General features: G+C 41.2%; 1 protein-coding gene across 10 annotated transcripts in view; it reads left to right on the top strand.

The window, feature by feature from the left end:
• The first annotated feature begins 299 nt into the window (after positions 1–299).
• Positions 300–20,173, top strand: part of GJC1 (gap junction protein gamma 1) — a 42,512-nt gene continuing 22,638 nt past the window's right edge. For 2 of the 10 annotated variants that reach the window (XM_004432568.3, XM_087441285.1), the window contains exon 1: positions 302–475. Coding sequence is in view for 3 of the 10 variants with exons in the window: in XM_087441293.1 (XP_087297419.1) it covers positions 988–1,057 (70 nt within the window). In the remaining 7 variants the exon portion in view is untranslated. Of the gene's footprint in view, positions 476–915; positions 1,058–1,390; positions 1,508–20,173 lie in introns of those variants that run through there. The other 8 variants (XM_087441290.1, XM_014789092.2, XM_087441293.1 and 5 more) reach the window with 8 other exon arrangements.

The following is a 20,173-nucleotide window of genomic DNA, read 5'->3' as shown; positions in this document are numbered from 1 at the left end:
CAAATGAGATAATTCAGGAGCACAGGAGTTGTCAAACACTATACAAAATAAAGTTCTCTCGCATCTCCTTAGTATGCCTTGCGTTGTTATGCACGGACTCACTCTACTTAAAGCATTTGAGGAGTTTTCAGATTCCTACGAGACAGTTTAAAACTGGAGAGTCCTATGCATACAAATTTTTAGAAAGTCCTTTGAATGGAATCCTGCTGGGATGGAAGGGGTTAAGAGGAAATGGCCTATTAGGGTCTTGCTAATCCGAGAAGTCCAAGACCTCAAAAGTATCTAGAACGCCACTAAAAGCCACGACTCGAAAGAGAGAGGATGGTTAACCCGACGGGGGCCCGTAGGATCCTCGAGTAATTGTAGAGCAGAACCTACAACGGAGCATCAGCATCCCATGTTACACTGACCCAGGCCTTGGCCGAGCGCACAGAAGACAACTCCGGGGCTCGCTGGACCAACCCAGGATACCCAGGTAAGGCGTGTCCTCACGAGCTGTTAGTAGCACGCTCAAAGTGAGGCACTGCCGGCGGGTCACTCCTGTCCCAAGAATTGAGCTGGAGGAATGAATTGTCCCGGAGGCGAAGTCTGCGCGCAACTGGGGTCTGGGCTCCAGGCGCGGAGGGGGGGGGGGGGATGTGCTACCCGCGCCGCGCCTCTGCGGCGTCCCAGACCGCCCGGGAGCGCGCGCGGACCTGACCGCGGGAAGTCGGACGTTCGCGCCGCCGCTCGCGCGCTCCGCGGAGCCCCCTCCCACCCGAGCACCACGTGCCGCGCGCCCCCTGCTCCCGGACCGCTGCGGGACGCCCCCGCCCCCACCGCGGCGCGTAGTGCGCAGGCGCCTGCCCGAGGGTCCGGGGGGCGGGAGCGGGAGGAGGCGGGAGCGGGAGCGGCTTCGGTCTCGGCTGGAGACTGAGGCTGCGGTGGCGGCGAAGGAGGAGGAGGAGAGGCGAGGGTGGCGGCAAATGCGATGGCGACGCGGGGCACATGAGGCGGCGGCCGGCGGGACGGGCCGAGGCCCGGCGGAGGAGGCGGCTCCGGGGGAACCCGCTACTCGGTGAGGGGCGGCCGCAGGGCCGGCTGAGGAGAAGCGGACAAGGGGCGGGGTCCGAGGGCGAGGCGGGAGAACTTGTGGGGAGGCCGGGGAGGGGCCGAGGAGGATGGGGGCCCGCGAAGAGGGGGGCGGGACAGGGAGAGGGCGCCGCCGAGGGTCCCGCCGAGCCGGGAGGGGCGTCGCGACCCGCGGCCCCCCGCTGTCCCCGGCGCTCCCTCCCGCTTTGTCCCCAGACGCGCGGCTCCCAAATTGAGAGGGAGACGGCTCGGAGTGGTCCGGGCCGCGGCGGGCGGGCGGGGAGCGGGGACCCTGGGCGCGCACTTAGGCGGCGCTCGCAACTCCTCGGGCGGTTAGGGGCGCAGGGCCGCGCCGGCCGCCCCTCGCCGCCGGGCTTCGCCGGCTGCTCTTTGTCTCCCGATGCTCGGCCCCTGACGGCTCTCCGGGCTGCGTGCGGTGCGTTTGACTTTCCTCCAACGTCGCTGCCGGGACCCCTGCCTCCCGGGAACGTTTCAGTCCGAGGGCTGGAGAGGGGGAGCGGGCGGTGGGGGAATGGGATAGTCGCTTCTTGGTGAAGAAATTTTCTTTACTTAAAATCATTTTTTTCCACTTCGTGAAACTTTGAACGACTGTTTTTTTTTCCTTCAGTCTCCAGATTCAAAATTAGGAGAAGGCGCTAACGCTGTGATTGTGGGCGGTTGCGGTTGGCGGCGGCGTTTGGAGCTGTTGAGTTGAAAAGATTTATGTGAATGTGTGGTTTAGAATTTGGAGGTTTTTTCTTTTTTTGCGGTTGTTTCTAAGATTGGGATTACTTTGCCTTTGCGAAATGGGCGAGTTTGGTTTTTATCATTTGAAGTTTTTGTTCTTTGAAAACTGGCAATGGTACAGATTTCATTGTGCTCACGCTTTATTTTGTTAGTATCAAGAGTGTACTTTGGAATCGAGTAAATCAAGTTAGAATAAGTCCTGGATAAGCGTTATCTTGTATGCCTGATAAGTCTAAGATTATTATACGTGTTGTATCTATGTTCAAGTGAGTATATGTGAAAATCAAACTGTATAAATGAAAGCGATTTTAATTCCCTGGTAAACGGAGAACGGCGTGTCTCCAGTACAGTAATATCTGTAGGAAAGGGGATTAATAATGTAATTTAGGGGTCAAATCCTTTACACCCTAAAGAGAGTTTAGGTATTATTAAGAATAAGCATGCAGAAAAATAAACTTAATTAACAGAGCTCCTGACTAAAAATATTGTGCATTATGGTTACGTTTTCTGGAGTTTTTTGCTTTCATTTTTTGGAATTTAGCATAGAGTTGTATATTGCAGTTGCTTTGGATTTCTTAAGTGCTATGTAATGGCAGAATGAAAGAAATATGAACTGACTCTTCTGGGTAAAAGGTGAAAATCTCTGGCAAACAAATCTGTCTTAGTTTTCACCTGATGTTTTTGAGCAGTGTTGTAGGCAACGGACGTGTTGAGGGGAACGCATAGAAGCTGTATGGAAGTTCTCCTTTTATTCTTTATCCTGATTTGTATTGCTTTAATATTATTTACTACTTGTCTTAAACTGTTGTGCACTTTTCCAAAACATGTTGTTGGGAAAGAGGGTGAATCCCCCTCCACCCTTTACCCATAAGGTTCTTCTGGCTGGGCAAATAATTAGCAAGTTTAATAACATGTATATATGGGAGAAACCAGGGAAACAGTTTCTCAACACTATAGCAGAGATTCTAGTCTTAAATACCATCTTCAGCTAAAGACAAAGGAGGATGTTGGGGGTGGGTGGTGTTTTGGGATTTCAGAGGGGAAGACAATTTACATGGAGAGGGAAATGTAAATGTTTGTCATACAGTGCTTTGCAGGGCCACCTATAGAGAATGTGGCCAGAGACAGGAATTATAGTAATCAAGAGTATGTAGATTTAAGTCGTCTTCTTCCATCTTGATAAGAGTTTTCACAGATGAGGTCATGCCCCTCCCCTTCCCACTACACAGAGGGAGATACCTTTACAAATGTAAATATTTGGTAAACAGAACTTTGTGATAAATGGGCTTAGCAAGGATCCTGCCAGTCTGTCTACACCCAGAGTTAAATTCCTTTAGGCAGTTTGGGGGAGGTCAAATGTCCCTCAGAGAAAATAACCAAGGTAAAGAGATATATTTCAGGGTGGCCAATTTTGATCTCCCACAATGTCAAGCACCTTTTTCTTTTAAAGATTTTTATTTATTTATTTTTTCCCCTCAAAGCCCCAGTAGATAGTTGTATGCCATAGCTGCACATCCTTCTAGTTGCTGTATGTGGGACTCGGCCTCAGGATGGACAGAGAAGTGGTGCCTCGGTGCACGCCCGGGATCTGAACCCGGGCCACCAGCATCGGAGCGCGCTCACTTAACCACCAAGCCACGGGGCCGGCCCTCAAGCACCTTTTTCAAAAGTCAACACTTTTAGCTTCTTTTTGGGTTGTGTGACTTTAGAATTGGTTTTCTGCTTGTGCTAGGTAGACACCACAATTCTCTTAAAAAGGAGCGAAGGACCCAGTAACTTTCTATTCAGTTCATGAAGGTAGAATAGAGTTTTAGTCTTTAATCCAAAGCATTTAAGTTAACATATCTTCGGGCCGGCCCTGTGGCTTGGTGGTTAAGTGCGCGCACTGCAATGCTGGTGGCCCGGGTTCGGATCCCGGGTGCGCATAGAGGCACCACTTCTCCGTCCATCCTGAGGCCGAGTCCCACATACAGCAACTAGAAGGATGTGCAGCTATGACATACAACTATCTACTGGGGCTTTGGGGGGAAAAAATTAAATAAATAAAATCTTTAAAAAAAAAAAAAAAAAAAAAAAAACATATCTTCAACATCTTACTTGTAAATGCTGTTACTCCTTAGTTATTTTTTTTCTTATTTCGTATTTCTATAAATTATCCAAAGGGAAGGGATACAGGGTCTGTCTGATTAGCCCACACCCCCAGCTCCAGGCTCAGCTAGCTATCAATTCTGATCCTCAATCAATTGGGATCCTAGAATACAGAATATATAACTAAAATCCAGAGCATCATTCTCTTAATAAATACACAGTTTGTTCCATGCCTAATTCAGCGCAAAATGATGAGTTCCAAAAGGCTGTTTTTTTATTTGAAGTTTGTTCACATTTCAAAATAAATGAAATGTATTCCTTTTATTATTATTAATCTGGATAGTTAAGTCTAACTGGAGGTGTAATTGTTTATTTTTGAGGTTGTGTTTTTCTTGTAGCAGAGAAAGATGTGTGGCTCCTATCCAGAATAATCTGATAAAAATTTAGGCGAAGAAAGGATGGGATTACTTTTTTTTTTTTTTTTTTGCTTTTGTGGACCATTCCTTTGAGAATATATATGAGAAGATAGATTTTAGCTGATATCATTAACCTGAAACTCAGACCTAGAGAACAGTTCTGAACTGTTAATATCAGCTAAGTGCCAACATTTGTTTTTCATATATATCACTGCAGCTGATGAGTTTAGTTTGTGTCTAAGTAAGGACCTGTTCTGTACTTCTGTCAAGTCCAAGCATTGCTATTTTCTACAACTCTCAAGAATGAATGACCAGGGCCGGCCCTGTGGCTTAGCGGTTAAGTGTGTGCGCTCTGATGCTGGCGGCCCGGGTTCGGATCCCGGGCGCGCACAGACCCAGCGCTTCTCCCGCCATGCTGAGGCCAAGTCCCACATACAGCAACTAGAAGGATGTGCAACTATGACATACAACTATCTACTGGGGCTTTGGGGGAAAAAAATAAATAAATAAAAATTAAAAAAAAAAAAAAAAAGAATGAATGACCAGACTGTCAATACGGGCGGGCTCACAGTAGTACATTCTTGAGTTTTGCAAACACTGCAGTTGCTGACAGCACTCTGGTTTATCATTCAGACCTGTGGAATGTGTTGCTGGAAGGATTTTTTTCCCTAAGACAAGGATGAGATCTCCTTGCAGATAGCGTTCTGTTTCTACAGAAATGAAGTGTTCTGTGAAATGAGTAGAGCCTTCAGTTAAAGCTTATTCTTTGAGACTATATTACTATAGCACCAGCACAGTTTGGACAAAAGTGTTCTAGTGCCCATTCATTCATTCAGTGATTTTTTTTCAGTCAGATACTTACGTTAGGCACTGAGCTAGATGCTTATAAGTTTAACATGCTAAAAAAGTTAAGCAATCTTGAAATTATCTAACATCTTTGAAACAAAAGAAATGTATAGAATTTCAGAGTAAGTTTTGATATTTTCTTCTCTATAGAAATGGAATAAACTTCACACATCGCTATTCTTATCCTTTAATCTCTAAACTGTATTCAAGTCTCAAATAGTTATGAAGATTATTTTCATCTACATCTTTGTAGGATTTATCAGTTTTGACTGAATTTATTATTACTTAACTGAGTTATAACATTCCTTTTGGGAATGTTCACAGTAAAATGAATTCGAACTCTATTTTTAGGGAATTCTCTTTGACTCATTCTTGGACCTTGGATTCCAGTTGCCCATCCGGAGTAGGTGTTTATTTGGATTCAAAAATTTCCTTCCTGAAATACTGACTTCTCATGTTCTAATTTTCCCTCCTTGCTGTCTGGCTATTCCTTCTTTAAAAAAAATAATAAGTTTTTTTCCCCGTCTTCTTCTACCAGATCTTTAATTGATGGTCTTTCTCAAGTCTTGGTCCTCAGACTTGAGGATCTCTAATCTTATCCATTCTGTGCCTTCAGTTACCATATATATTTTGAATACTCCCAAGTTTGTCTCTGAAGTTCAGACCCCTTTTCTGATCCCAGCTACCTGCTCACCATCTCCACTTAGATAGTCAGGTACTTTGAGTTGACTTGCCCAGACTGAGCTCTTGATCTTGGCTCTAAAACTAGACCTTCTTCTCTGTACCCTGTTTTATTAAGTGGCTCTATCAACAGCTTACTGAGGCCAGACTCTTGCAATTTCTCTCCATCACCAGTCTCCCCATCCTAGTCTAGGCCACCTTTTCCTAAGACTATTATGGTCTATTCTAAATGGTCTTTCCTCGTTCACTCTTGTTAAAAAAAAAAAGTAATATGAGATATTTAAGAGAGAAAAAGTGATAAATAACACTACAATAAATACTTGCATATCCACCTTGCAGCTTAAGAAATAAAACATTACCAGTGCAGTTGAAGTCTTATGTGTTCCCTACCTGATTGCATCCTCTGTCTCCACACCTCCGTTTTAGGCTTCCTTACCAGAGGTAATCACCAACTTGAGTTGATTATTCCCTTGCATTTCTTTATACCTTCACTACATATGTATATATTCCTAAGCAATATACCCTCATCTGCTCTTCTCACAACATCAAGAATTATCATTATAAAACAAATTTGATGAAGTCACTTATCTGAAAACTTCTGGTGTTTTCCCTTTAAAGCTTTCAGTCTTCATTTAACAAGGTGTGATCTGGCCTTGCCTACTTTTCCAGCATCATTTCTTTGTAATTTCTTTCTTGTTATGTATAGTCTAGCTGTACTAATCTTTTTTTTTTTCTATTCTCTGAAGGTTCAAAGCTCACCCAGGGGCTTTTGTACATGCTTTAGCTGATCCCTCTGCCTGGAAGGCAGCTTCTCATTCTTCAGAACTTGCTTAAATATCACTTCTGCAGGGAAACCTCTGATTCTCCTAGATTAGGTTGGGGACCCCTGTAATACACTCTTACAACACCCTGTACTTCTCTTTTGTAGGACTTATCACAATATTAATTAATTTAATTATTTGTGTAATGCCTGTTTCATCATTAGACTGTACTCTATATTCCATAAAGTCAAGAATAATGTCTATCTCGGATAGCCCAGTATCCCCAGCACCTAGCTCATACTTCATTTATGTATTTAACAATTATTCGAATGCTTACTAATTTATTTTTTATTTATAGTTGCTGATTGTACTGAAGTAACTTCTGAGAAAGCTTTTGTTCTTCTAACTAGAAACGTCATTGTTGTATGTTATTTTTTGCATTATTGGTCTGTATGTCAATATGGTGCTAGGGCCTTAGTAAATACTGATGTAAACTTACTAGTGGCCGTGGCCTGATCAATCTTGAGCAATTTTAATAGACCCAAAAATACAGTGATCACCTATGGTATGGTTTACACAAGGGGACTCTTGCCTCCAGGAAGAATTACCACAGCTAGTTTTAGGCAGGCTATCAGATGGAATAAAGAAATTGAAGATTAGGTTTTTTCTTTGACATACTGTGCCTAGTTCACATTTTCATTTCTTCCCAATTGCTGGGCCAAGGGTCAGTATAATTAACGTCCCAAGAAACTTCGACATATTATACAATTATACAAGGCTGACACTGACAGCTTTGTGCTTGAGTATTTCACTTTATTGACATTTTATTTTATTTATTTTGTTTTATAATTTTATTTATTTATTTTTCCCCCAAAGCTCCAGTAGATAGTTGTATGTCATAGCTGCACATCCTACTAGTTGCTGTATGTGGGACGTGGCCTCAGCATGGCCGGAGAAGCGGTGCTTCGGTGCGCGCCTGGAATCTGAACCCCGGCCGCCAGCAGCGGAGCGCGCGCACTTAACCGCTAAGCCACGGGGCCGGCCCACACTTTATTGACATTTTATTTATTTATTTATTATTTTATTTTATTTTATTTTTTATTTTATTTATTTTTCCCCCAAAGCCCCAGTAGATAGTTGTATGTCATAGCTGCACATCCTTCTAGTTGCTATATGTGGGACGCGGCCTCAGCATGGCCGGAGAAGCGGTGCGTCGGTGCGTGCCCGGGATCCAAACCTGGGCCGCCAGCAGCGGAGCGCACGCACTTAACCGCTAAGCCACGGGGCCGGCCCAATTGACATTTTAAAAATTGTTTTCTGAAGTAGGTAATATGTTATGTAGTACAAAATCCTAAAGGTATAAAAGGGTATAAAGTGAAAAGTAAGTCTTCCTTTTTTTCTCTTCTCACTCACTCATTTTTTTTCCTATCAAAGCAATTACTGTTGACCTTTTTTTGTGAATTCTTCTAGAGCTATCCATACATTTAATATTCACACACTCGTACATAAATGGTAGCATACTATACACTCTGTTCTACAGGCTACATTTTTTGCTAATGTATCTTAGTTTGTTTCATCTCATTACAGATAGAGTGGTCTCATTCTTTTTGACTACTAGATGTGCTGTAATTTGTTTAGCCAGTCCCTTACTAATAGATTTTTAAATTGTTTCCAGCCCATTGTCAACAGGACTGCAGTGAATATTCTTGTACATTATTTTGTATGTCTGTGAGCGTATTTGCTAGGTAAATATTAAGAATTGGAATTGCTGGGTCAAAAGGTATGTGCATTTTCCATTTTGATGTTTATTTCCATGTTGTCTCTTACAAAAGCTGTACCAGCTTCCCCCACCTCCCACCACTTCTAATAAAACGCAAAGAGTGCCTCCTACCTTGTCAGTGATCTGTTATCAATTTTTAAATGTTTTCTAATTAGATAAATGAAAAGTATATTGGTGTAGTTTTAATTTGTATATCTTTAATCACAAGTGATATTGAATATCTTTTTATATTATATTATTAAAAGCCATTTATATTTCTTTTTCTGAGAACTCTCTTCATATCCACTGAACATTTTTCTATTGAGTGGTCTTTTTGTGTGTGTGTGTGTGTGTGAGGAAGATTAGCCCTGAGCTAACATCCATTGGCAATCCTCCTCTTTTTGCTGAGGAAGATTAGCCCTGAGGCAACATCTGTGCCCATCTGCCTCTATTTTGCATGTGGGATGCCACCGCAGCATGGCTTGATGAGTGGTGTGTAGGTCTGTGCCGGGATCTGAACCCACAAACCCCGGGCCACCAAAGCGGAGTGCACGAACTTAGCCACTATGCCACCAGGCTGGCCCCTTAATGGTTTTCTTTTTAATTTTAAATCTTTGATCCATCTGGAACTTAAAAATCTAACTTTATTTTTTATTTTTTCCAGATGGCTACCCATCATAGTCCAATATCATTTATTGAATATTCCATCTTTCTTCCATTGATGTGAAATGCCACTTTTGTCATACATTAAATTCCCAGGGCCGGCCCCATGGCTTAGCGGTTAAGTGCACGCGCTCCACTGCTGGCGGCCCGGGTTCGGATCCCGGGCGCGCACTGACGCACCGCTTCTCCGGCCATGTTGAGGCCGTGTCCCACATACAGCAACTAGAAGGATGTGCAGCTATGACATACAACTATCTACTGGGGCTTTGGGGGAAAAAAACAAATAAATAAAATTATTAAAAAAAAACAAAAAAACATAAATTCCCAGATGTATTTGGATTTTCTGAACTTTCTATTCTGTTGCATTCCATTGATCTGTTAAATTTTTTTTGCCAGTTTCAGCTTTTTAAATTATTATAGCTTTATAATATATATCTAGAGGAGCTTGTATGCCCTTGTTACTCTTTCAGAAATTTCTCAACCATTTTTACTATTTATTTTTTCACAATAAATTTAGAATCAGTTTGTCTGGTTCCAGAGAAATCCCAGTGGCATGTTTAGAAATCAGTGTTGCAACAAAAAAACTAACAACCCAATCAAAAAATGGGCAAAAGAGCTGAACAAACATTTCTCCAAAGAAGATATACAGATGGCCAACAGTCACATGAAAAGATATTCAACATCATTAACTATCAGGGAAATGCAAATCAAAACTACAATAAGAGGCCAGCTGGTGGCGCAAGCAGTTAAGTGCCAGTGCTCTGCTGCAGTGGCCCAGGGTTCACCAGTTCGGATCTGGGGTGCACACCAATGCACTGCTTGTCGAGCCATACTGTGGCGGCGTCCCATATAAAGTGGAGGAAGATGGGCAGGGATGTTAGCTCAGGGCCAGTCTTCCTCAGGAAAAAAAAAAAAAAAACAGGTGGATTTGCATCAGATGTTAGCTCAGGGCTGATCTTCCTCACCAAAAAAAAAAACTACAATGAGATATCACCTCACGCCTGTCAGAATGGCTATAATTAACAACACAGGAAATAACAAGTGTTGGAGAGGATGTGGAGAGAAGGGAACTCTGATACTGTGCTGGTGGGAGTGCAAACTGGTGCAGCCACTGTGGAAAACAGTATGAAGATTCCTCAAAAAATTAAGGATAGGGGCCGGCCCGGTGGCGCAAGTGGTTAAGTGCGCGCGCTCCGCTGCGGCGGCCCGGGGTTCGCTGGTTCGGATCCCGGGCGTGCACCGACGCACTGCTTGGCAAGCCATGCTGTGGCGGCGTCCCATATAAAGTGGAGGAAGATGGGCACAGATGTTAGCCCAGGGCCGTCTTCCTCAGCAAAAAAAAAGAGGAGGATTGGCGGATGTTAGCACAGGGCTGATCTCCTCACAAAAAAAAAAAAAAAATTAAGGATAGAACTACCATACCGTCCGCTATTCCCCTGCTGGGTATTGATCCAAAGAACGTGAAAACACCAATGCATATTCATTGCAGCATTATTCACAATAGCCAAGACTTAGAAGCAACCTAAGTGCTTCCAAAAAAATAAGTAAATAAAGTGTTTTAAGCATTTAAGTCTTTTGTGTTCCTTGGTAGTATTTTTAAGCATTCTTTATTTGAATCCTGTATGTTTCTTGTTAGGCTCATTCCTGAGTATTTCATCTATTTGTTGCTATTTTATTTTATTTTATTTATTTTTTGTGAGGAAGATCAGCCCTGAGCTAACATCCATGCTAATCCTCCTCTTTTTTTTTTTTTGCTGAGGAAGACCGGCCCTGAGCTAACATCTATTGCCAATCCTCCTCCTTTTTTTTTCCCCAAAGCCCCAGTAGATAGTTGTGTGTCATAGTTGCACATCCTTCTAGTTGCTGTATGTGGGACACGGCCTCAGCATGGCCAGACAAGCGGTGTGTCGGTGCTCGCCCAGGATCCGAACCCGGGCTGCCAGTAGCGGAGCACGCGCACTTAACCGCTAAGCCACGGAGCCGGCCCTATTTGTTCCTTTTTTTTTTTTTATGTGAGGAAGGTCAGCCCTGAGCTAACATCCATGCTAATCCTCCTCTTTTTGCTGAGGAAGACCGGCTCTGAGCTAACATCTATTGCCAATCCTTCTCCTTTTTTTCCCCAAAGCCCCAGTAGATAGTTGTATGTCATAGTTGCACATCCTTCTAGTTGCTGTATGTGGGACACGGCCTCAGCATGGCTGGAGAAGCGGTGTGTTGGTGCGCGCCCGATATCCGAACCCGGGCCGCCAGCAGGGGAGCGCGTGCATTTAACCGCTAAGCCACGGGGCCGGCCCTAGTGTGGTCTTTAAATTAAGTTAATTAAATAAATAATAAATAAATGAAATGAAAACACTAAACCCACATAGTATAGCAAAAAGATCATTAGGTTCTGAGTTGTATTTTTGGCTTTACAACTAATTAGTTGTGTGATCTTAAGTCGTCATGATCTTTAGTACCCTCTTCAGTAAAATAAGGATATTAGTCTCATACTGTGGTGTCAAACAATGGGCCATTGCAAAATAGTTGAAAGATGACCTTGGAATCTGTGTAGGTATTGTCAATGAAATGCATAAATAACGTCTTACAAATATGTATGACCATTTCAAATGTATATGTAGATGATGTTATGATAAATAAACTGTAGATTTATTTTAAAACTTTACCAGTTTATGGTAGAGTTTTGTGCTTGTGTGTTTTCTCCAGAGACAGATAATAAATGTATAGCTATTATATAGGGCTCCAAGAAATCTTTTGCAATTACATAAAGGTCCTCAGACTCTAAAAGTTGGGGACTACTAGCCTAGCCGATCTCTAACATTTCTTTTACCACTATAGTGCATGAACCCATGAAACTGTTTTTTGTGGAATATTTGGGTGATAACGGTGTTTGTTTTTTTCTTCAAATAATGATTTTTAAGCTTATGTCAGAAATGTTAGTTTTTGGGATCTGTTTTTAAAGGACCTGTTTGGCTAGCCTATCTAGAGTTTTGTGTGTGTGTGTGTGAGAAGATCAGCCCTGAGCTAACATCTGTTGCCAATCCTCCTCTTTTTGCTGAGGAAGATTGGCCCTGGGCTAACATTCATACCCATCTTCCTCTACTTTATATGCGCCGCTGCCACGGCATGGCTTGACAAGCAGTGCATCGGTCCGCACCCAGGATCCGAACCTGCGAACCCCAGGCCGCCAAAGCGGAGCACACAAACTTAACTGGCAGGCCACCAGGCCAGACCCTAGCCTATCTAGATTTGAATAGAAAATGCTTTAGTGCAACAGGCCAATTCGTCGTTTGTGTGTCTAACTCAAATACTTGGCTTTGACCTCACGTTCCATTTCAGTAGTAGATGTTCATGTTATTCAGAGTGACAGCTTTGTATTTATTATAGGCTGAGCGGTTCAAGCAGATGTGCACTTTTCAGGTTCACTTGAAAAGGAAAGCTTTCTGTTAAGTTTGGGAAAATTATTAGGAATTGGGGGAATGTCTCATTTCTTTTATTGAATTGTGTGTCTGAAGCCATTGTATCCTATTATACTTGAACTTGGAAAAGAGAAAAGGAGGGAAAAATATGTTTCTGATTTGAGGTATATCCTGCCTCAGAGGAAAATTATATATACATAGTTTGCAAAGCATTCTACTGAGTAGATTTATTTTGGCTACCACTTAGTTATGGTTACTAGTTCAATGAGAAATTTAAAGCAACCTCAGCATTTTGAACTCCAAGTAGAATGCTCTTAGTAGTTAAAAGCTTTATTTCCTACTGCTTTTTTTTTTATTTTGCCTCAGAAAACTGTTTTTGCCTTTGTGGTTTGAAATTACCTACATATCAGCACAGTTTCTTGAGATAGGAAAATGGAGATGAGATCAGTGCTCAGAATAGTAGTCTTAGATTCCAGTTTAGCCAATCCTCATAGCCTTAAAGTAAAAGAATATTTTGGTTTAAAAAATCCATCTAGGGCAAGATATTAACATTTAATATTTTCTCTCAGGAGATGTATCTTTTAGGTTTGTACTGAATCTCGTGGGCATCTTCTTATCTCAACAGAAGAATCCTTGATATGACGAAGAGAAAATGAAGTGGAGTGATTAGGACAGAAAGTATGAGTTTTGTAATATTTTCATGTCAAATAAACATTTAATAGAACTCACTTATAATGGAGAGTAGTAAGTTTTTGGTAGCGTGTGTGTGTGTGTGTGTGGTGAGGAAGATTGGCCCCTGAGCTAACGTCTGTTGCCAGTCTTCCTCTATTTTGTATATGAGATGCTGGCACAGCATGGCTTGATGAGCAGTGTGTAGGTCTGCACCCAGGATCCAAACCTGCGAACTGCAGGCCCCCAAAGCAGAGTACGTGAACTTAACCACTATGCCACCGGGCCAGCCCCTCATGGCTGTTTTAATAATCAGTTTCTCAAATAACGATAATTCCTTCCAAATACTCAATATCACACAGTCAATAACCAGCAGGTAGCAATGACAACAACTATGTATTTCAAGGGAATATTGGATATGTTAATTTTCTGTGTTGCTTCTGAATCATTTTATGGTGAGTCTCTAAAGGAATGAGAAAAGCAGCATTATGATACTAAGCTGCTGTATAAGACATCGGAGTACTACTATCTTTTGATATATCCTTACAAATTAAGAATTACCCTCTAGACTCACCATCCTGTATTTTACTCGAGCAGAATTTTATGTAAGTTCTGTCTTGGACTCCCTTATGTAAGGAGATGTTTTAACTGTACCAAAGGTTCTATGAGATAGTTACGCTTTTCTCTGATATATCCATTATTTAATTAGATCTTTATGAATGTGTGCAAATATTATGAAATTTGTACCCTGACCTACTTTTAAAATTTCTTTCAGGGCTTTGTTGCATGGTAAAGCTTTCCCAACTCCCTTATAACTTGTTTATTGTAGAAATATTGAAAAGCAAATAGAAGAGAAAACATTTATAGGCCATTGTTTTTTTTTTAAAGATTTTATTTATTCAGTTCTTCCCCCCAAAGCCCCAGTAGATAGTTGTACGTCATAGGTTCACATCCTTCTAGTTGCTGTACGTGGGACTCGGCCTCGCGTTGGACGGAGAAGTGGTGCCTCGGGGCGCTCCCGGGATCCGAACCCGGGTCGCCAGCATCAGAGCGCGCGCACTTAACCGCTAAGCCACGGGGCCGGCCCTATGGGCCATTGTTAATGCTGGTGTGTTTCCACTCAGGCATATTACGTGGTTGGGCGTTTTTTGTTTCTACTACATGTGAGCATTTTCCCTCATAATGAAATCTTCTTTTAAAACAGGTAACATGGGCCGGCTCCGTGGCTTAGCGGTTAAGTGCGTGCGCTCTGATGCTGGCGGCCCGGGTTCGGATCCCGGGCGCGCCCCGAGGCACCACTTCTCCGTCCAACCCGGGGCCGAGTCCCACGTACAGCAACTAGAAGGATGCGGACCTATGACGTACAACTATCTACTGGGGCTTTGGGGGGAAAAAAATGAATAAATAAAATCTTTAAAACAGGTAACAAATTGGCAGGCTTTATTCAGCCAATAAGATATCTGGCTCAATATTATTTAAATTTTTTTTCTGTTAGTTGCCAACATGAAGAAAAAAGGAGACAGCTAGGAGTATAAATTCATAGAACCTCCTTTTGGAAAAGTACTCATCTACTAAAGCTGACATATGGGTCCCCTATGACCAGCACTTCTGCTTCTAGGTATTCAACAGAAATGCATACATATGTTCACCAGAAGATGTATATAAAACGTTCATAGTAGCATTTTTAGCCCCAAACTGGAGACTATTCACATGCCCATCAGCAGGAGAATGGATCAATTGTGATATATCCACACACTGACAGTATAATGAAGCAAAGAGAATGAACAGACAAGAGCTAAATGCAACAAGATTGATGACTCTCAACAGATGTTAAACAAAAGAAGTCAGACACGCAAGTATATTCTTTATGATTGTGATATGAGAGAGTTCATTCCGTTTGATTCCATTTATATAAAGTTCAAGAGCAGATTAAACCAGTAGGTCTCAATGTCATGTGATATTGTTTCCCTGAGGGCATTTGGCAATGTCTGAAGAAATCTTTGGATGTCACAACTGAAAGAGGCCAGGGATGCTACAAAACACCCTACAATGCACAGGACAGTCTCCTACAACAAAGAATTATCCAGAATGCCAAAGTTGGCCCTGGGCTAAACTAATCTATGCTGTTAGCGGTAAGAATGATGGTTCCCCTTGGGTGGAAAGGGGCATGATTGTGGCTCTGAGTGGCTGCTAATGTTTTGTTCTTGATTTTGGTGCTGGTTACATGGGTGTGTTCAGTTTGTGGAAATTCATTGAGCTCTACACTTATATTTGTGCACCTTTCTGTAGGTATTCTATACTTCAATCAAAAATTTACCAAAAAATCAGACTTCACATAAAAATCCAGGATGAAGACTTCTTTTGAAAGATATGACAGTCTGGTAACTCCCACAGCTGTAACTAATAAGCAGCAGCCTCCCTTTAGTTGGGGCCTGTGTTCCCTAGGCCCCGTTTTCCTGTTTTGGTTACTTGTATCACCTCACTGGTATCCAGACATTTAAAAAATGCCCTAAACAGCTTGAGATATAATTCACACACCATACAGTTCACCTATTTAAAGTGTACAATTAAATGTTTTTAGTATATTCACAGGGTTGTGTAGCCATGTAGCCATCACCACAATCTAATTTTAGAATTTTTTTTTTTTTTTTTTTGTGAGGAAGATCAGCCCTGAGGTAACATCCATGCCAATCCTCCTCTTTTTTGGTGAGGAAGACCGGCCCTGAGCTAACATAATTTTAGAATATTTTCATTCCCCCCAAAATAAACCCCATACGTTTTAGTAGTCACTCCCTATTCCCCCCTCCTCAGGCCTAGGCAACCACTAATCTACTTTTTGTTTCTATATAATCGTAGACATTTGAATTTTGTGATCTCTAGTCTTTTTTTTTTTTTTTTTTGTGAGGAAGATCAGCCCTGAGCTAACATCTGTTGCCAATCCTCCTCCTTTTTTTTCCCCAAAGCCCCAGTAGATAGTTGTGTGTCATAGTTGCACATCCTTCTAGTTGCTGTATGTGGGACTCGGCCTCAGCATGGTGGGAGAAGCAGTGCATCGGTGCATGCCCGGGATCCGAACCCCGGGTCGCTAAGCACGGGGCCGGCCCTGTGATCTCTATTCTAAAACAAGATTTATGATAGTTGTATAGTATTTCATCATTTTAGATTATGTAAAATTTTTCTTTTTTTTTTTTTTATAATTTTATTTATTTATTTATTTTTTTCCCCAAAGCCCCAGTAGATAGTTGTCTGTCATAGCTGCACATCCTTCTAGTTGCTGTATGTGGGACGCGGCCTCAGCGTGGCTGGAGAAGTGGTGCATTGGTGCACGCCCGGGATCTGAACCCGGGCCGCCAGTAGCGGAGCGCACACACTTAACCGCTAAGCCACAGGGCCGGCCCTAAAATTCTTGTTTTATTGGGCATTTAGGATAAATTACTAGATGTGGAATTATTGATCAAAGGACATAAACATTTTAAAGTTCTTGATAAATATTACCACGATGCCTTCCAAAAAGGTTGTATCAGACCACCCTCGCCATCGGTGTATGATAGTGTGGGTTTTTTGCAAATTTTGTATTGTGAACCTAGTCATATTGGAAATATTATACATTTATTTTTATGTTATCTTAGACATGTTCATTTTCCTAGAGTGATCATTGTTCAGACAATTGGGTTGACCTAAGCTTAGGCTGTTTTGAACAAGTGTACCAATGCTATCTTTCTTTACATGAAGACTACCACTTATCCATTGTGAATGAATGCATTATCCCAGGTTCCCCATACTTCTCCAGCTGGTTCCTGAAGATTCTTACATTCAAACAGAATGGCTTTTTGCCAGCGCAGATTGACACTTCAACCCACAATGGTGTATTTTATTTCCTTGTTGGTTAATAATAGAGCTAAGATTTAAACTACTTCTCTCCATTAGGTTTTATAATTTGATTCACAACAAATTATGTTTTGTATTTCTCAAATATTGTCCATAGCCAAGAACTCTTTTTGAAAACAAGTTGTTTTCATGTTTGTAATGCATAGATTACTGTTTGATGGTTAGTTGCCATAATGCTTATGCTTAGAAATGGTCACCAGCTAGTTATTAAACATCCATTATTGCTCATGCAGAATTGACTTCCACTTAAAACATTCCAGTTAAACAAAACTTCATTGTAAACCCTTTAATTGATTCCTTGTCTCTGCACATAAAGCAGTCTCATTCAGGAGTGTGAGTCACTAGCATGATTCCTAGTGTATTGCTCAGCTCATGATCTGGGATGCCCAAATAGTTAATACTTTAGAAACATAGTGAGTCAATATTGAGATTTTTAGGTTTTAGCCCAACCACAAATTTTCTGGGATAACTGTTTGGGGAATGCCTTTTTGAAAATTTGATATCTTACTGTTGTTTAATTTTACTGCCGTTACTTTGCTTATTTCCTGTCCCTAGAGTTTTGAATTCCACAGGATTTGTTGGTTGTTTCAAGAATTTTACTCTGCCTGAGGTGATTTTCATCAAATGTTAATAGAAGGCACCTTAGAAATCATCTAATCTGATAATCTCCACTTATTTCACAAATGAAAAAAATGGAAAGAAATACTTATTCCTGAAGTGCCTGTTAGAATCTCTTGGCTCCTAGTTCAGTGCTTGCTCTCTCAGTTTCACAAAATTGAAGGTTAGCAATCACTTTTCTAGAATATTAATTTTAGTTTATCCTGGATTTTGTTTTTGTTTAGAAAAGAAATTAAGATTTTAAAATGTGGTCTTTTTTTTTATGGGAAGTTTTTTTTTTATGGGAAGGAGAGTAAAACTTGGCTCTGACCCATTTGGACTTGGTTGTTGCATTTGCAAAACATTTAGAGTAGCCCTACTTATTTAAAATTTTTAAATTTCCTGATTATTATAGTTTAGTGAGCATTAAAAATTGACAGGGGGCAAGTTATGGATTTTTTAGTTGTTGATCTGAAACTCTTGGGAGCTTTTTTTTTTTTCCGAGTCTATTAGAAAGACTTTTCCAGAGATATATATGAAAGTATATGAAAGCGATATTTTTGGATTAACAGTGTTTTTGTGGCCAATATTATAGTAAAGAGATTGTGATAGAAAAAATGAATCAGATGAACTGGAAAGTAAAGCATTTCCCTGTAGAGTCCCTAGGCTATAAAATGTGTTTAAACTTTTAACAGATGATTCCAATTACCTTCCTCTAGTCCTCTGTTGCATAGCATGTATAACTGTACATTAAATATCTCTTGAATACAACTATAGTTTTTAAAAAGTGTCTAAATTTCTTATAAACTACTAGATTGCAAGATTTTTGATGGTAGATAAATACTAATTGCGTGAATGAATTTTAGTCTAAAACTTTTTTTTTACTTTTTTATGGTGGTAGAATATACATAACATAAAATTTACTATTTTTATATTTTTAAATGTGTAGTTCTGTGGCATTAAGTACATTTACATTGTTGTGCAACCATCACCACCATCCATCTCGAGAACTTTTTTATCTTCCCAACTGAAACTCTGTACCCATAAAACACTAACTCCCCATTCTTCCCAGCCCCTGGCAATCACCGTTCTACTTTCTGTCTCTATGACTTTGACTATTCTAGGTACTGCATATAAGTGGAATCATGTAAGTTTGTTCTTTTGTGACTGACTTCTTTCACTTAGCATAATGTTTTCAAGGTTCATCCATGTTGTAGCATGTGTCAGAATTTCCTTCCTTTTAAGGTTGAATAATATTCCATTCTATGTATATACCATATTTTATCTATTCATTGTTCACTGGACACTTGGGTTGCTTCCACCTTTTGGCTATTGTGAATAATGCTGCTGTGAACATAGGTGTAAAAATATCTGCGTCCCTGCTTTCGTTTCTTTTGGGTATATATCCAGAAGTAGAATTACTGGATCCTGTGGTAATTCTATATTTAATATTTTGAGGAAATTGTAACCATACTGTTTTCTACAGCAGCTACACCATTGTATGTTCCCACCAGCAGTGCACAGCAAGGATTCCAATTTCTCTATAGCTTTTATTATTTATTATTATTATTTTTTAAGATTTTATTTATTTACCCCTCAAAGCCCCAGTGGATAGTTGTATGTCATAGCTGCACATCCTTCTAGTTGCTGTATGTGGGACGCGGCCTCAGCATGGCCAGAGAAGCAGTGTGTTGGTGCGCGCCCAGGATCCCAACCCGGGCCGCCAGCAGCGGAGCGCGAGCACTTAACCGCTAAGCCACGGGGCTGGCCCTCTATAGCTTTTGTCAGCCCTTGTTCTTTTTTTTTTTTTTTTTTTATGATAACCATCTTGTTGGGTGTGAAGTGGTATCTCATTGTGGTTTTTACTTGCATTTCCCTAATGATTAGTGATAGTCTAAAATTTCTTATAGTTTAAACTCAGATTAACTCAAACCTTGTTTTTTAAAAAGTATATTAAAATCATTGGTGAGGGAGTGAAGAAACCAACATTCACATATTCTGATAGTAGAAATATAAATAGGTACCAGCTTTTTGGAGGGGTAATTTGGTAATATCAAAAGCTTTAGAATTTTTGGAGAGATAGTAGACAAAGAAGTTGATCTTTTCTTAGTAACAAATACACAGAATTTTCACAATTTCTGCAACTATTGACCTAGCAATTCTTTAAATTTATTCATTTATTTATTTAGTGTGTTTGTGTGTGTGTGAGGAAGATCAGCCCTGAGCTAACATCCATGCCAATTCTCCTCTTTTTGCTGAGGAAGACTGGCCCTGAGCTAACATCCGTGCCCATCTTCCTCCACTTTATATGGGATGCTGCCACAGCCTGGCCTGCCAAGCGGTGCATCGGTGCGCACCCAGGATCCGAACCTGGGTCACCAGCAGCGGAGCGCGCTCACTTAACCACTATGCCACGGGGCCGGCCCCGACCTAGCAATTCTTTTAGAAATTTATCCTAAGTCTATAATTGGGCATGTGTGCAAAGTTGTAAGTATTATAACAAACCATTGTAAACAACTTAAATGTCTAACCATAGAAGATTGGTTAAATTCTGATGCAGTAGGCCTGGGA

Source organism: Ceratotherium simum, chromosome 16 (genome assembly GCF_057802395.1).
Source record: "Ceratotherium simum simum isolate JZ-2026a chromosome 16, ASM5780239v1, whole genome shotgun sequence".
Taxonomy (NCBI): domain Eukaryota; kingdom Metazoa; phylum Chordata; class Mammalia; order Perissodactyla; family Rhinocerotidae; genus Ceratotherium; species Ceratotherium simum.
Note: the sequence above shows the minus strand (reverse complement) of the source record. Positions and strands in the feature narration are given on the sequence as shown.